The sequence below is a fragment of the Eurosta solidaginis genome, chromosome 2 (assembly GCF_040869045.1).
Source record: "Eurosta solidaginis isolate ZX-2024a chromosome 2, ASM4086904v1, whole genome shotgun sequence".
Lineage (NCBI taxonomy): Eukaryota > Metazoa > Arthropoda > Insecta > Diptera > Tephritidae > Eurosta > Eurosta solidaginis.
In genome coordinates this window covers 9,772,680-9,791,199 of record NC_090320.1, presented here as the reverse complement: position 1 = coordinate 9,791,199, position 18,520 = coordinate 9,772,680, and the positions used below count along the sequence as shown (strand labels likewise).

At 34.2% G+C, this 18,520-nt stretch overlaps 1 protein-coding gene across 8 annotated transcripts in view; it reads left to right on the top strand.

The window, feature by feature from the left end:
• nrv3 (nervana 3) overlaps positions 1–18,520 on the top strand; it is a 146,884-nt gene that overhangs the window by 5,619 nt on the left and 122,745 nt on the right. For 7 of the 8 annotated variants that reach the window (XM_067764338.1, XM_067764339.1, XM_067764340.1 and 4 more), the window contains exon 2: positions 6,620–7,471. In XM_067764338.1, the coding sequence (XP_067620439.1) occupies positions 7,342–7,471 (130 nt within the window). In that variant the 5' untranslated portion in view covers positions 6,620–7,341. Of the gene's footprint in view, positions 1–3,337; positions 3,482–6,619; positions 7,472–18,520 lie in introns of those variants that run through there. The other variant, XM_067764342.1, reaches the window with a different exon arrangement.

Below are 18,520 nucleotides of genomic sequence, written 5' to 3'. Positions count from 1 at the left end.
CAATATCCCGACTAGGCAAAATCCCGACAACTCCAAATCTCGACAAAACACAAGCCAGACAACTTACCAAAATTCGTTTATTACACATTACGCTTATGTGAAATGTGTTCTGCGCAGAAGTACTGTGGATCGAATAGCCGGTGCTGAATCGGCTAAGGGTTATTTTTTGAAGCGCGCTAAGGGCGCCTTAGCAGAAACATGTTGTGCGTGTAAATGTTGTTGTAAAGATATGTCTAAAATAAAAACAATACAAAAGATGTGTATTTTATATGACATCATGTGTTTTTTCCCAATTTACATGTTGTTGGCGGCTACCGTGGTGTGATGGTAGCGTGCTCCGCCTACCACACCGGATGCCCTGGGTTCAAACCCCAGGCAAAGCAACATCAACATTTTAGAAACAAGGTTTTTCAATTAGAAGAAAATTTTTCTAAGCGGGGTCGCCCCTCGGCAGTGTTTGGCAAGCGCTCCGGGTGTATTTCTGCCATGAAAAGCTCTCAGTGAAAACTCATCTGCCTTGCAGATGCCGTTCGGAGTCGGCATAAAACATGTAGGTCCCGTCCGGCCGATTTGTAGGGAAAATCAATAGGAGCACGACGCAAATTGGAAGAGAAGCTCGGCCTTAGATCTCTTCGGAGGTTATCGCGCCTTACATTTATTTATTTTATTTACATGTTGTCGGGATTATGCATGGTCGGAATTTGGTCGTGCCGGTATTATATGTTTCGGGATTTTAGGTTTCGGGATTTTTTGAGTCGAGATTATGTAAAACACCCCTTCAATATGTACAACCGATAAAAAGGAAAATTGATAAGAAAAAACTTTAAATTTCCTATCGAAAGAAAAAGTGTAGGAATAACTGTTGATTCGGCCCACACTTCGAAAGTTATTAAAAAACGATTGGAAATCCTTTTTTTAGTTTGCTGATATAATATTTAAAACACGCTAAAAAGGAAAATAAAAACATTTTTAATTTCAGGTTCGAAATCGAACTCAAGGCCTATAACAATAATTTGAAGACAGTTTTTTTATTTCAAAATTCCAAAATTAAAACTAAAAAAAAATAATTTTTTTAAATATTTTTTAAATTGAAATAAGAAATAAAACACGTTAAGTAGTAAAAATGAATTTTTTAGAAACGTTTTTTAGTTTTGATATTATTTTCCGAATTATTAAAAATTATAGCTACGAAATTTTAAAATGCTCGAAAAAACATTTTCAAAACTTTATTCAAAAAAGTCCATGTAAAGTGTTTGTTTGGAAGTATGTACTTTTTTTATTCGAATTGCGGATATAACATTTAAAACACTTATCAGTACATAGTTTTGAAATATTTACAAATTAATAAAAAATTAAAATTATGAAAATAAAAAGGGAGAAAAATTATTTAAGAAATTCGAAAAAGACCAAGATCAAAAATTATATTTTTCATAATCAATTTTCAAAACTCACATTTGAAAATGTTGAATATTTACTAAAAATATTAATTAAGGTATTAAAAGGATCCAAAGAAATAATCAATTCAGAAATTCTTTAAAAAAGTTAAGAAATGAAAACCGCAAGTTTCAAATGTTTGAAAACAGTCTTTAAGTTTTTTTTTACATTCTTCGAAATCGCTTTTTGTATACATGTGTTAAAAGTTTTTAATAATCAATTATAATCTGTTTACGATATTTAAGATAGCGGTGAGCTTCAAATCGGATTTTCACAAGTTTCCCATGTGTTATAAGAAAGTTTTGAAATTTTTTTTACTTGAATGCTGAAATACTCCCAAACCAAAAATGACATTCTTTGAATTAAATTTTTAGTACTCAGTTTTGAAAAATTTTACTGATTGGCTCAAAATTTTTTGCGATATTTCCGAAAACTGTACAAATAATTACGTCATTTAAAAAACCGAGGAAAAACTATTGAAAAACTCTTCGTATAAGTTTTTTTTAATACGAATGCTGATAAGAGAATTATAACTCCTATAAATAAAATAAATATATATCTTTTTCAGTAGCCGCATTAAAAATATATACGAAAAAAACAATAAATTCGAAAATTCTTAAAAAAAAAACAACAAATCAGAAAGCAAATTTCCAAAATATTTGACAATAGTTTTTAAACTTTTTTTAAACTTTTTTTAAACTTGAATGCAGGAATAAGAACTTAAGTACTTCAAAACAAAAACTAATATCATTTGAAATCAAGTTTTAGTATTAAGTTTAGATAATTTTTTCTATCAATTCGGAGCTTTTTACTAAATTTTTTTAAAAATATTTTAGAAAACTGTAATTATTTCTATGGTCTTTAAAAAATTCAAAGAAAAAATATATTCAAAAATTGTTTGAAAAGTAAAAAAAAACTCAAGTTTCACATTTGGTTTTTTAAAACTCTACAAAGCTTGACAAAATTTTGAAATTTTTTTTGATATGAATGATGCATAAAAATTAAAACACTCGAAAACTAAAAATGATATTCTTCCAAAACGGATTTTAGTACTCAGTATGAATGATATTTCAGAAAACCGAATAAAAAACTGTTCCAAACTTATATGTATATACTGTTCCAAACTTATATATATTATACAAATACAATAAAGTTTCTTAAGTATTTCAAAAATGTAGAAATAAACATAAAACGATGGAAAATTAAGAAATAAGAACAGGCTTTTCAAAAACATTTTTAATTAGTCAGTTTCAATTTTTTTATTTAGAATATTCGATTCTCATCATTTAGGTTTGTATAAGTTAGCACTTTTATGCTATTTCATTATAGGGCAGTCTCCTCCAAACAATTTCATAGTGCCAAAGGTTAGCGTTTCTTTGCAAATAAGCCCAATATTAGCTCAAGTCCAATAACAATCCTAAATTGACTGACTATGCGTTCCTCCTACGCAGATTTTAAAATATCTTCCCCCATTTCATTACTCGAAATTCTATGGTTTTTCTTGTTAATTTATCAGGAAATTTCATATTCGCAGTTTTAATTTTTCATTTGCACCATTCTTCTTCTTCTTTTTACTTTACTCCATCTGCCTTTCATTTCGCAAGTTTAATAGATTTTCCTTCCATTTTAGTACACCGCGTATTCTCTCATTTTTATTGTAGTTACCTCCCAACAACATTTTTAGCACACCCTCTACTTTTCGCTCTCATTTTTTAGGATCTAAGGGTATTCGTTGTCTTTTACCTCTCACTACTTTTTCGTATGTTGTTGAGTTGTTGTTCGTGGCATGCTCACTTATGAGCATTTCGTTAACTTTCTTCGGTGGGTGATTCGGTCATTCGTTGAGCGAAAATTTTCCATATTTTCTTTTGCGGCCTTTTATACAGTGCGTGTACCGTTACATAATCGCTTTTCCCTTTGTGACATTAATAGTTGCAAGCGGCAGTTTCAAAGGCAGTTAGTCAGCAATTTTATATTTGATCGAAGTGCAGACAAAGCAGAAAAAAGTTGTTTAATTAAACTGATTGAGTTTGAATAATAAATTAAAGTAAGCGTTTGTGGAATTGTGAAAGGTTTACACATATTAATTAACTAATTGAAAGTTTTAGATGTGCAATTGACAGTATTTATATCCCTAATTGAGATGTCCTTGTGCCATATCGGTGTGGAAATTTCAATGCAAAGAAAGAGAGTGGAGTGAAGTGCAGCGGCTTCTAATTTTTTCAAGCAAAAATCATGAGCGATTCGGTGTATGACGTGATGTGTGTGTATGTGCCATCAATCCTTGGAAGATAATGACGACTCAACGGTATTTTTTTAAGGTCTATCTACAATTTCAAATATATCTGTATATCTTGTCAGTTTCATAATACACTAACCCTTAAAATGTGATTAAACTTTCTGAAACTCATTTGAAGTTCATATTTGACACCAACTTCTGTGTAAAAATGATTATTTCATAGGCCTAAGAAATTTCTTTTCGCAAAACCCTTCCCATAAAATAAATGCATAACAAAACCTCATAGACTGAGCAAAACAAGCGGCGTCTACCACAAAGCCTAGTTGGCTGAAAACATAAAGCGTACCTGCTATGTTGATTTTGTGACGAGACAGTGCCTGTGAAATCATCTCGCCGTGAATCACATCAAGGCGAGCTTCTTCAATTTAACATTTATCTACGACACACACCATAATGCAACTGAACTCTTTCTACTGGAAATTAGTGAAGACATGCGATTATTATCCTTGCCGTGACTTAGAACCATTATTCAGTTTGCACTTTGAAACATCTCCCAACAGGCTGAAGTAGTTTTATCGATTTCACCGCAACTCGAAAAAATATGCTTTTATGTATTAAGAGGTCTGAGGATAAAAATATACAGCTAGTTGTCGTCTCTTGATCAAAAACAACTAAACAAAATTGATCATGTCGTAATCGACGGCTGCTTAAGCTTTAATGTCCTTGTTGTGTGTAGTCAACGAGTATCGATTCGAACTGAGTATTACCTTTTGACAGCCAAGACAACCGCATGCCTTTGTGCGACGAAGAAAATGCTCGCATTGAATCGGGGAAAATTTGCGATTGGAAAGGTGCTCATGAAGCAGACGGTAGTAATTTACTCCACTCTGAGAGAAAGCAAATTTTCGAGCTGGCGAGGTAACGTGATAGCATTTACACAGCACTATTAGATTATGAAGGCTCGGTTAGGATAGTGTAACGACACATCTTATTATTACTAGTAAGCGAAGAAGATGCCGACACCTATAAACCTCCGGCTAATGACGGCCTGACTACCCACTTAGCTGTTGAACTATGGAGACAAGAAGCAGGTAAAGAACATGTGCCAACTAGGAATAAATATATAGGTACCTCGCTCTATCTATCTCCGAAAAGATTTGAGCCGAACTTCTTTTTCAATTTGCGTCGTGCTTCTTAGCTTTTTCTTGAAACTAGCGGTTTCCGACCTGCAAGGCGGGTGAATTTTCAATTTTATGGCAGAAATACAGTCGGAGTCTTTGCCAAACCAATTTCAAGGGACTATTCCGCTTTTTTAACAAATATTTTAAATTTTTTTATTTTTTTTTGTGGGATAGCCCTCGAAGTATTCTGGAATAAAGCTCGCCGGTGATTTGTGGTTCTTCCCGTGATCTTAGCTAACAAACCCTAAGGACTTCGCTAGCTACGTGATGTTAAGGCAATACTAATTTAAGTGAGAAAAAAGAGGAATGCTTGATCTCTTGGTGACCCAAATTCGCATCAGTTATCGCGAGCAGTGATGATTGAGTGACTTGTTATGCCATGACCAAAATAGCCTAACAGATTAAGCGCCATTTGGTGATGATGATGATGTATCACTTGGAATCAACCATAGCTCGGTTCCCACTTTATGTATTTTGATGACAATAAACAAAATCTCCGCTATTTGTCGAGGAGAATATTGATTTTTGCTAATTTCAAGTACAATATCCTATACAATTTTTACAATATTTCTCGAAATGCTTAAGGTATATTTAATTTTAAAGAAACACCAACACCAATCAATCGGGAAATATGACCATTTTTATGGCATACTGCTGCAGATAGATGTTGTTCTGCCCTAATTTTGTTCTAGCTACATAACTTTAAATAAGTTTTTACCGCTTACTCTACCTCTCCTTTTCCTTATCCTCCTTTCTTGCGTCTTTTCCTCTCTCCCCATCTTTTCGATCCCCCTTTTTCTCTCTAGCTGACGCTCCTTCTCCCTCCACCGATCTATCTATCCCTATCTCTCTATCTTTGTCTAACTGAATGTCTGTATTTTTCTCAGTCTCTTTCTACTTCCCTCGTTTTCTTTTAAAGTTATTTTTATTCTTGTTGTTGTTGTTGTAGCGATAAGGACACTACCCGAAGGTCTTGCGGAGTGTTATCAATGTTGATGGTCCTTTGCCGGATGCAGATCCGGTACATTCCGATACCAAGCCCGACCATCTCGGGAACGATTTGTTATGACCACATGCGACCTCCTTGGCCATACCGCCCTCCCACCCCTAAGATCTATGAGGAGCTCGGGGTCGCCAGAGCCTCGGGTGTTAATGAAATAGGATTCGCTACGGATAGGTGAGGTTGACAATTGGGTTTGGAAAAGCTATATATTGCGCTGGCAACCTGAAAGGGTTGCGCTACACAATCCCTTGAATTTATTTGGTATTTTAGTCGCCTCTTGCGACAGGCATACCTACCGCGCGTATATTCTCACCCCCTAACCCGCTGGGGTGATTTTTATTATTCTTAATCCTTTATTTATAGTCCTATTTAAAGTCCAGTCCAAGTCCCAGTCCTAGAGGATTGTGTGTGTTTTCGAATGCTTTTTCATAAAAAACGTTGTCTAAAAAAAATTAAGGAGTGAACCACCCTAACCGCTTTGGGATATGAAAAATAGATAAGACCAGATTCTCAGACCTACTCAATATGCTCACAAAATTTTATGAAAGTCAGTGGATCCGTTTCGATGAATTTCAACAACAAATACTGTGACACGAGAATTATATATAGAAGATGAATTATTGGAAATATTTGTACCATAATAAATGACTTTATTTAAATTTTGATAAATAAGTCTCTTATTAAAGTTGGGACAAAATATAAAAAACATGCGCCAACAGCTTAACTTTAATTCAAGCTACAATTTTAATCCTTTTCCTCTAGGTGGCAACATCATTGATATTCAAAATTAAAGAATTGCAATAGCCAACACACAGTATTCACCATACTACTGTTGTCAATATTCTACAAAGAACATTTAAGTGAAAAGAACAAAACCAAAAAAATCCATAAAAATGTTTCGATCCAGTTGATTAAGATATAAAAACAAAAAATCGTATAAGGAAAAAATACGCAAAAAACAAATTCCTTAAATCAAAAGTAAGAAAAAGTTAAATCTTAATTACAGCAAAATAGGCACACAAAAACAAAAGATAATATAAATAAAACTTCTTCTTGTTATACGAAAAAAGCAGTAATAAAGCGAAAAATCAGTTTACTCAGAAAAAAGTTTAACATTAAATAATACAAATAAACAAAATAAAATTATTTTAATGTATAAACCAATAAAGTTTATGAACTGAGAAACTACGAATACTGCGAAAATAGACAAACTAAATAAAATAGTATAAGTGTACATACACAAATTTAAAAAATATTAAAATAAAACTAAATAGAAACCCTCTCAAACTGCTGAGCAATCGAAACAAAGGGGAAAAACAGCAAAGCAGAACAGAAGAAAAAGGTACAAATTTGATATCTTTAGAAAACAACAAAAAGTAAAGTGTAAGAAGTACTATTGACTTCAACACAGTTATAGCATTATAAAAAGTAATATTTAAAAAAAAACTTCAACACAAAAACAGCACAAGACAACAACAACAAATATGGCCGACAAGAAAATTGCAGAACAATATTATTCACCACCGCCAAAGATGGGCAAATGGGAGGGTTTCAGAAAATTCATATGGAACAGTGAAACTAGCCAATGTCTGGGACGAACAGGCGCCAGCTGGGGTGAGTAGAATAAAAATAAACAAAAACATGTATGTAACATATGTATTTATGCCTAACAACAAAGTTTGCGTGGAAATTTGCTTGAAATTTATTACCAACACCTTTTTTCTGGCGCTCGGTGACTGACAATTTTATAATAGTTTTGTTTTTATTAAAACTTTATAAATTATAGGATAATTCAATATGAACTAAATAAGTGGGATAACCTAGGTAAGAGGATGCAAAGCTATGTATAAGATAATTAAATGCTATAAAAGATCGTAAGAATTAATCGTTAAAATATAATAGAGCTTAAAACTTCTTGAACTTGTTCGCGAGCTTCTCGACATTCAGTTTAATCGAGTCATTGGCTGGAGCACAAGCGAACATTTTCACAGTACCCCAAGTAAAAAACACCAAAATGCATAAAATACTGCAAATGCATCGACTAAATTGAATGTCGAGGCAGAAGAATCTCGCAAGAAACCGAGTTTTCGATGTTTCGGGTCTCGCAATTCTCGTTTGTGTTCGAGAAGAAATTGTAAGTTCTAATATTTATACATTTTTTTTACCCGTTTTGTATATGCACAATATATTAGTGTCTTAAGTTTAATATTTTTGTATGTGTACTATTTATGCAAGTAGTACTTATAATATACATATTAGGGAGGTCCTTATAAATAAACTTCCCGATTTTTTCCAATCTCACGCCTTCAAGCTCTAATACCAAATTCAAAAATATCTCATACAAATTTTTGTCACCGATTGCCGACAATTGAGGGGTGTAGCACAGGGATCAAAGTTAAAATTTCTCTATCGAGACTCAAAAAATGTAAATTTGACTTTAAGTTCTCTCATACCAAATATCGATTAGAGTATAGTTACTGCCGTCCTAATAAAGCATGTTTTTTTTTTCAAAAAATAATCATTTACAAAGGCTTGAAGACTATGAGGAACATAAAATTGAACGTTTTTTTTCCTTAAATAGAAAGATCACACCAAAATTAGTCCTATATACTTATTTTCAATAAAAAAACAGCATATGGTGGAAAATTTCAAACAAGTTAAGTTCAATATGCCAGTTTTAAAAGAATGTAGATACCCGCTTCCTTTTTTAGGACGGCAAGATAGTTGGCAATATAACACATAAATTCGGTATTACTGTTGAAGTGGTATGACAGGAAAAAAGCGTAAAATTGATTTTTAGGGACCACCGTAATATACATACAAATATACATAATATTATAATAATATTATTCTCTTTCATACACATTCGGGAACAAAGTATTTTCGTCGCGCATCTTCTCTTTTTATTTTCATTCTTTTGATTTCTAACTCACGCGATTGTCAGTTTTCTTTCTTTGTTGATGTTTGTTACTTTGACAGGCGTATGCATTTTGTCAGCTGTCAAAATAATTATTACTGGTTCATTGAGTTACGTTCTTTCAATGAGTGAATTAACTGATTGACTCGAATAATGCTTAGAGTCAGCATATTGTATTTTGTAGTGCTAAGGTGGGTGGTTAACTAGAAATGTTTTCAATAACTTTGCGATTACTTAATTTGAGAAGGGAGTTCTTACTTCGAGTATGGAATATGCTTTTTGTTTGATTCTTAAATTGTGAAATGACTGCCAAACAATATCATTCTCAAAATAATCGAAAATTTTAGTATACGAAAAAAGGTAATGCCAATGTCAGTTGTCGGTTGTAATCTTAACTACCTGTCATTTACCTGATACCATCTCAACTAAAAAATTTCGAGAAGTTCTTGCGAGTCATCGGAGTTTCCCGAAACATCATAACCCAGTTGGCAGCTATGAGTTTTTTGAAACATCTGGATCTCAAGAAGTAAATAATTTAGCCAAAATTCAAAATACATCATGGGCAACTAATTTTACTGCTTACATGGAAATCGGGCAGAGTGGTTCGACAACTGAAACTCCGAAAGCTGTTTGCAGGGGAAACTTATATCAGAGTTTCATTCTCCAACTCACAAAAACAATATGTTTGTGTACTCGATTGGTTTAATTTACTTAGGTTATAACGTAGGCTACAGTGTTCCGTATAGTATCCAGTGAGGGTTTGTAGATCGTCTCTGTTTACATTAATGAGTTTGTTGGGTGTATAAGTAATTTGACTTGTCTTTCACTGGGCATTCTATCCAGTATTATCTGAGCTGCTTTGTTTCCCAGTTACTTACGGTTTCCCTAGCATGTGTCTTTGTGACTTCACAGAATGGCTCTAGGTCATAGAATGCTGCTATAGCACCCTTCATGGCCCTGATGTCAGGGAACCTCCTAACAAAACCTTGTTTAGGACTTCAATGCATTCATACACTTGCTTAGAAGTAGTTGTATAAGACTGCAAGGTGCGCAAGACTGCCTGGCTGTCTGGCATAATGAGGACAGTTCTAAAACTTTCCGTAGACACTCTCCACCGCAAACATCTACTGCATAGATTTCTGCCTGAAAAATAGTGGGGTAGCATCCCATTGGTATTAATTTCCTGAAGTTCGGCCCATATATACCAGCACAAAATTTTATTACATCCGTGAATCAGACTTCTGAGTCAGGGTCAGTATATGGATTACTTGTTTTCAATGACTTCTGTCGGTAATGGACACCTCAAAATTTCGTGGAATTCTGAGTGTAGGCGCCGCTTGGTTGGTGTCGAAATTCTGTGTGTACAAAATTCTAAAAACAAAATTCTGCATTTTAAGACTCTGCTTTTTTAAAATTTTGCTTTCTAAAATTCTGCTTTCTAAAATTCTGCTTTCAAAATTCTGTATTAAAATATAATGTTAACAATGTTAAAGAGGTCATGTAAATATTTTGAAAAAGTGCGCCATGCACAGTAATTCTGAGTAGAACACTTTTCTGCATAGGCGGCCTTCGGCCGCGCTTATAAAAAATAACCCTGGGCTACGCCGTGTCAAGTCTGGGTGTGTGGTATAACCGTGGCTACCGCCACGGTGATGTCCTTCTGCGTAGGCGGCCTTCGGCCGCACTTAAAAAAAATAACCCTTAGCTGATCCAACACCGGCTACGCCATGCCATGATTCTGGAATTTTGACTTCCAGAATTAAACATGCAAAATTTTGAAAAATCAGAATTTTAGAAAGCAGAATTTTTTTGCAATTTACAGAATTTTGTCACCCAGAATTTTGTAATACAGAATAATGACACGCTCCCGGCGCCGCTGTATTAGGTAGCTACAATGTGGGATCTTCTATCCTCAGTCATGTTTCCGAGTTATAGCTCAAAAATATTATGCAGTCTTGGTGCAGCAAGTGTTGCCTTTTTCTCTATTAGAATAGGGAAGGAAGGTATTAACGCATTAAATTTATCAGTAGGGGATGATTCCATTCGCACCTGTTGTGCCTATACAAACTAGCAGGAGCAGTTTGCGCAGTTTTGGTATTGATGTTCTTTACGTGGTCTGCGGTTACTAAACTAGCCAGGAGCCTGTTTTAGGTAGTATCTGGATGAGCATTATAGCTGAGGGTTTTGTCCAGTGAAATGCAGTGACCATAATATGCTGAATAGATCTGTTCTCGCCCAATCATTACTTATATCAGTGCAATGTATGTTTGGCGAACTACTCCTTTAGCAGGCAGTTTCCTTCATTTGGTAGAGCTCTAAGGAAGTTTCTTTGTAGTACATCTTTTGAGAACCTATTAGAACAGAACTATTTTTATGCGTCCTTGGAAACTATACAATGGTATGCTTAAAAATAAGCATGAGGAAGACTTAATCCTTGACTCAAAGAGTATATAGCTTGAATATATGTTTCCTATTTAAAGCAAGGTGGATCACCAATCAAGATCTCGAAATTCAAAGCAAAGTGTATCATTTTTTTTATTATCTCCAACAAATATTAATTTATCGGCCTTCAACATATGTCTACTGGTCATGCTCTACTTATAGACATAACCACCTATAATTTTCATACAATAAATGTTCCACAAGCTGATTGTTGTTGTTGTTATTGAAAAATATAGCGCACATTGAAGTGCAACGAAATTGAAATGAAATATTGCATGCGAGTAATAACAACTTGTAACAATTAAAATTTTTTATTTCACACGCACCCGGCATGACATGAAATTGTTCAAGCAGCAAATTTCTATTTTAGCATTTGAACATTAATAAATATTGTGAGCGATTTAAGTGAACAGATAGTAATTATTGATGAAGAATAAGACAGAAAATTACATACTTATGAAGTTAAAAAAGCTCTGACGTATGAAAAGCGTAAAAAAAAATAATAATAAAAAAGAGAAATTCAAATAAAAATAAAATAAAAAAATTGTAAGCACTTCCTTATATAAATGGACAAATAAATAAAAAAGTGGAGCGCACATTACTTGGATTGGAAAGTTGGTAGGAAAGGAGATATTATTAGGTCACTCAATTGCGCTTTTTGCAATTTCTATATCAAAGTTTAAAAATCAAAGTTTAGCAAGAATATGTCTTTATATAAGGAGACATTTTTCGCTGATTTTTGTCCATTTATATAAAGGAAGTGCTTACAATTTTTTTATTTTATTTTTATTTTCTCCATTTCTTACATTTTCTTTGTGTCTAAACCTATCTGTTGTTTTACAGTTGAAGCTCAATGAGAACTTACATAAAAATCAATCCCAAATTCCCTCGGTTTCGTACGATTTTTCTGAATATCTCATCCCGTGCGCCCCTAGCGAATGTTTTTGTATCGTGTCATCGGCAGTCATCTTCAAATTCTTATTTAATTATTTCGATCCGTGCGCCACCTACCGGTTTTTTCCTTTTGTTGCATTGTCACGGTGTTCTAACCTATGTGTAAAGTTTCACGTTTGTAGCTCAATGAGAAGTTACTTAAAAATCGATTGCAAGATTTGTATGAAAAGCGGACAAACATTCAACCGACCTAATATAAAGGAAGTAAAAAGAAAACTTACCTAGAAAATCTAAAACCATTGCATTGATGACAAAGCTAAAACAAACAAGTAAGGAAGGTTAAGTTCGGGTGTAACCGAACATTACATACTCAATTGGGAGCTATGGTGACAACATAAGGGAAAATAACCATGTAGGAAAATGAACCGAGGGAAACCCTGGAATGGGTTTGTATGACATGTGTATCAAGTGAAAGGTATTAAAGAGTATTTTATGAGGGAGTGGGCCATAGTTCTATAGGTGGACGCCATTTAGGGATATCGCCATAAAGGTGGATCAGGGGTGACTCTAGAATTTGTTTGTACGATATGGGTATCAAATTAAAGGTATTAATGAGGGTTTTAAAAGGGAGTGGTGGTAGTTGTATAGGTGGTCGCCTTTTCGAGATATAGCCATAAAGGTGGACCAGGGGTGACTCTAGAATATGGTTGTACGATATGGGTATCAAATAAAAGGTGTTAATAAGTATTTCAAAAGGGCGTGTGGCTTATTTCTATAGGTGGACGCCTTTTCGAGATATCGCCATAAAGGTGGACCAGGGGTGACTCTAGAATGTGTTTGTACGATATTGGCATCAAATTAAAGGTATTAATGAGAGTTTTAAAAGGGAGTGGTGGTAGTGGTATATGTGAAGTCGTTTTCCAGATATCGACCAAAATGTGGACCAGGGTGACCCAGAACATCATCTGTTGGATACCCCTAATTTATTTATATATGTAATACCTGCCAAGATTTCAAGGGTGCAGAACTTTTTCATTTTCTTCTACTTAATATGGTATGTGTCACAACCATTTTACAAAGTTTTTTCTAAAGTTATATTTCGCGTCAATAAACCAATCCAATTACCATGTTTCATCCCTTTTTTCGTATTTGGTATAGAATTATGGCATTTTTTCATTTTTCGTAATTTTCGATATCGAAAAAGTGGGCGTGGTCATAGTCAGATTTCGTTAATTTTTTATACCAAAATAAAGTGAGTTCAGATAAGTACGTGAACTAAGTTCAGTAAAGATATGTCATTTTTGCTCAAGTTATCGTGTTAACGGCCATGCGGAAGGACAGACGGACGACTGTGTATAAAAACTGGGTGTGGCTTCAACCGATTTCGCCCATTTTCGCAGAAAACAGTTAACGTCATAAAATCTATGCCCCTACCAAATTTCAAAAGGATTGGGAAATTTTTGTTCGACTTTTGGCATTAAAAGTATCCTAGACAAACTAAATGAAAAAGGGCGGAGCCACGCCCATTTTGAAATTTTCTTTATTTTTTATATTTTGTTGCACCATATCATTACTAGAGTTGAATGTTGAGATAATTTACTTATATACTGTAAAGATGTAAAATTTTTTGTTAACATTTTTTGTTAAAATTTTACTTTAAAAAAAATTTTGTTTAAAGTGAGCGTGGTCCTTCTCCGATTTTGCTAATTTTTATTAAGCGTACATATAGTAATAGGAGTAACGTTCCTGCCAAATTTCATCATGATATCTTCAACGACTGCCAAATTACAGCTTGCAAAATTTTAAATTACCGTCTTTTAAAATTGGGCGGTGCCACGCCCATTGTCCAAAATTTTACTAATTTTATATTCTTCGTCATAAGTTCAACTCACCTACCAAGTTTCATCGCTTTATATGTCTTTGGTAATGAAATATTGCACTTTTTCGGTTTTTCGAAATTTTCGATATCTCAGGGACCTACATACCAAATTTCATCAAGATACCTCAAAATTTACTCAAGTAATCGTGTTAACGGACGGACGGACGGACATGGCTCAGTAAAATTTTTTTCGATCCTGATGATTTTGATATATGGAAGTCTATATCTATCTCGATTCCTTTATACCTGTACAACCAACCGTTATCCAATCAAAGTTAATATACTCTGTGAGCTCTGCTCAACTGAGTATAAAAACTGCATTGCATAACACGAAACCCAATTTGTTGTTGTATGTTACTTGCAATTGGCACAGCAACGAATATAGATATACACCCTGCAGGAAAATTATATGAAATGGGGCTTAAGGAGGATTTACACAGAATTATTTATTTCAAACTTTGACTTTTGACTCGGACAGTCAAATGATTAGCATAACGGGAGCCCTAAAAACTACCCTGAGAGAGACATTGTTCCATACATTCCGCCTGCAGACCCAATGATCAAAAACGTCGCGATAGCAACTGCAACAAGGCTTAAGGCCTCGGAGCAGCTTAAGTGCAAGCCATAGCAGTATAGCGCCATCTAATATCGGGTAAACGGAATATATGAACGGAAAAGGAATAGACTCACAAAGTGGCTCATAAATATCTCTGAAAAGATAAGACTTAGTGTCCACGAGGGGCCTACTAACTGGGCACTGCATTCTGGCGTCACATGCTTAAAAGTTAGGTCTCATCAGTAACAGAAGATGTAGAAAGTGCGAGCTGCAGGGAAAAATAGTTGAGTATGTTCTGTGTTCGTGTGCTGCACTCACCAGATCAAGGCTCCAGCTATTAGAGGCGGCAGAGTTGCCAAGTCTCGAGGAAGTACTTACCGAGAAAACTTCTAGTATTTGCTAAGAGGACGGAGTTATTCTACAACGTAAGTCCTGGTACCTGATTGGAGTTCTTACATTTGGTCGTCAACAAATACTATGGACGCATTCAGTCTATGTGAGGTCTTATTCACCGGCCAGTTCAATCTAAGATAACCCCCATTACTCTCAAATGAAAACCAGATATTGATTGTGAAACAGAAGGCGCAAGAATATTAATGTCTGACAATAAGACACGATATCGAGTGTAAAATATCTTCATGGTACACTTTTCAAGTAACGCTGCTCAATGATATTGAAACAATATTACTCGATATATGGGATGGCAAAAGATTGTAAAATAATCGATTATGGTATGAATTGACAACTACATCAGAAAGTATTTAGAAATATTTTATAAAATCTTTTGATGGTGGAGAGCTCCTCAGCAATAATCCGAATATCATCGTTTTCAAGACAAAACGAAAAAAACTACACAAATTATAAGAAAAGTGCGGCCACTAACTCCTTGAAGATATATCGAATTTTAAAGTACAAGCAAAACACAATACCTGAGTTTCGATATTTTGCCAAAAGGTCAAACAGACAGGGTAAATTCAAAAATGATGTTAACTCCGTTTGGAAAATACTTTATTTAGCCCAAATGTTCTCAAATGGAGTTTTGTCGTAGCTACTAAAAGCTGAGTACTGCAATTTGATGTCCAGAAAAAATCCAAGTTAAACACACAAACTTTTAAACGATCGATATGTCCAAAGACAGTTGGTTGCGAAGTGTTGTGGTGGGTTGTTTGGGTGGCCAGCTACCATTCTAGCGCTCTGCTAGTGTAAGTAAGAGTTATTGCGGTTATGGCAATCGCAGGGATAACCAATGCCTGGTGAAAAGCAGTTCGAGCAGAGTTTTACGCCAAGTGAACGATTTTGTTATTTAAAAGTGTAGTGTTAAGTTGTCATGTAACAACTATTGTTGTTTCTACTTTTAAGTAATATACGTAAACATAAGGGTGTTAAACAATTTTTTTCCTTTTAGTATAGTCAAAATATTTTTCAGAATATTCACGATGTAGCACATAAAAATGTCATCTCTTTATTTCAATGTATTGAGGTGCCTTGCCGCGACTTTAGTTTTGCCTCAAAATACTTTCAACTTAGCAAACATCTTTTCAGACCTTTTTTTGTAGACCGCCGAATTCCCTATAATAATCTGTATTACACTGGATCGATTTATTAATCGATATCGCGCCATCGATTTTTCGATAGGATTTCGGCTCAGGAAAAAAAAGTTCCACTACGCATACCCAAAAAAATAATTTTCGAGCCTGCGAAATTTCATTTTTTTGACTTTTTTTCGACTTTGATTTTTAAGGCTTTTTTTATGACCTAAAAAAATTTCCATTTGATTGTAAAATTTTCATGTATACCCTGTTTGACCCAAAAATGTCCGCTAAAAACGTTGTCGATAACAGTTTTTTGTTCAGTTTTTTGTTTTTTGAAAAAAAAAACTGCTATCGACAACGCTTTTTTTGTTTTTTGAAAAAAAAAAATTTTTTTGTAGGTCATGAAAAACACCTTAAAAATCAAAGCCGAAAAAAGTAAAAAAATAGAAATTTCGCAGGCTCGGAAATTATTTTTTTGTGTATGCGTAGTGGAACTTTTTTTCCTGAGCCCAAATCCTATCGAAAAATCGATGGCGCAATATCGGTTAACTTTCGTCCATACAAATCGATCCACCCTAATGTGTATAGCTAGTGATTTGGGTACTAAGAGTTAGAGCTCTGGTATATTTTTTATAAAAACTTGATTAGTATGGAAAACCTTAAGTCATGATGTTGCACCTCTAACCATTTAAAAAAAAAAAGCTGAAATGTTACAGACTGTCCTTAAACATATTTTCACAATTTTTTTGCCCACCCTATTAAATATGTACGTCTATATAATATATTGCAGCTTACATGATTGCATATCCAATAGTTCGATATTTTCGTGTTAACAGCTCATGAACATACAAATTTTATATTGCTCTACAATTTTATCCTAATTTTAATCAAATGTCTGTTACGTTCATTATGATGTCACCCGCATTTTTCTATTCGGCTTTCCACTCACAATGATAGGTAGATAGATATAAGCAGAGCTGCTCAACCCCTATACACTTATAACACTTTTGTTTTTGTTTTGCCCTGAAGAATAGGCACAGATACAAATTCGCACTCTGAATATAAAAAAAAAATTCCAAACGACTCCCATATGCCCTCACATATAAATTCGATTCATATGAGAGTGTGTGAATTTCATATGAAAGTGCAAAGTAAAAGCACGTCCATATGAAGTCAATGCATTTCGGTATGATATTCAAATTTTTACAACCAAAACCAAAAAATTTTTCAAAAATATTGTAGCACTGAGAAAAGTTTAATTCAAAATTTATTAAGGAGACCATCAAGATTCTTTAAACATTTAAAATACTTATTATTTTTTTCCAATTTAAAATAGTTTCAGTGTACATATAGTTTTGTATATGTATTGTGCACTTCAATATACAAATTTTTGAACAGCCCTGCATGTAAGGGTACAAATCTAAATCAGGAACTGTTACATTTATGAAAATCGTAGAGCAAAACCGACCAATTACTAAAAGGGAAAGTAATTTTGTTATTATTTCAAAAAATATAAAACATGAGTTCCACTTTTTCTTGTTTCTCATGCTCCGAGAAACACTTTTTAAAACTTCGTTTGCTGCTGCAGGGTTCAAGAATGAAAGCCGAGGCTTTGACAGAAGAAGAAACAAAAACATGACTTCTGATACTGTATAGGTGTAACCATATCTTCATCTTCATCTTCTGCAATAGCTCTTTTCAGTTTGGCGACAGTATATTCCTTACGAGAATGTTGCAGGAACACCTTTGTAATGGGATGGATGTGATGTGTGTGTTCAGTAAATTACGCCTTTCCCTTGCCGTAGTACACTGAAAGAAATGGTGCTAGTAAAATCAACAAATCGGTTCTGTTGTTCTTGACTTAACGGAGATTCGGTGAAATTAATCGAATTAAGGTTAGTTCGACCGAGTTCTTTGCCAAACGAAGAAATTGGTTTAGTCATTTCAACAGAAGAGAAATTGTCGCTCTTAAGTTAACAAAATTCTGTAAAATTGACAGATTCCTGGTCAATATAACTGATTTTTCTGTTAACACAACTGATCTTACAGGTCATTTCAACGGCGATCAACTGTCAATACATGAGCAAATTTCAAAGAGAATTTTACGCTCACTGCGCTCTCTACTTTGTACTTATGACGATGGTACCACTTGTTAAAAAAAAAAAAAAAACACCAAAATAAGAAAACCATCAAATCGAAAAAACACACAAAATGGGAAAACAACAAAAAACTAGTTTTTCAGTTATCAATACAAAACAAAAAAACCCTTTTTTGAATTTACTGTGCAAAAATTATGAGATGCCGGGACACCTATCTATCGGGTACAATTTTGCACTTCTCGCCCAAGTGAAATTCAAAATTGCGCCCTCTGCAAAAGTTTTGTTTGAACGAACAGGATTTTTCCGAAATTAGTAACATTTTGTTCAAGGTTTTACGAATTTTC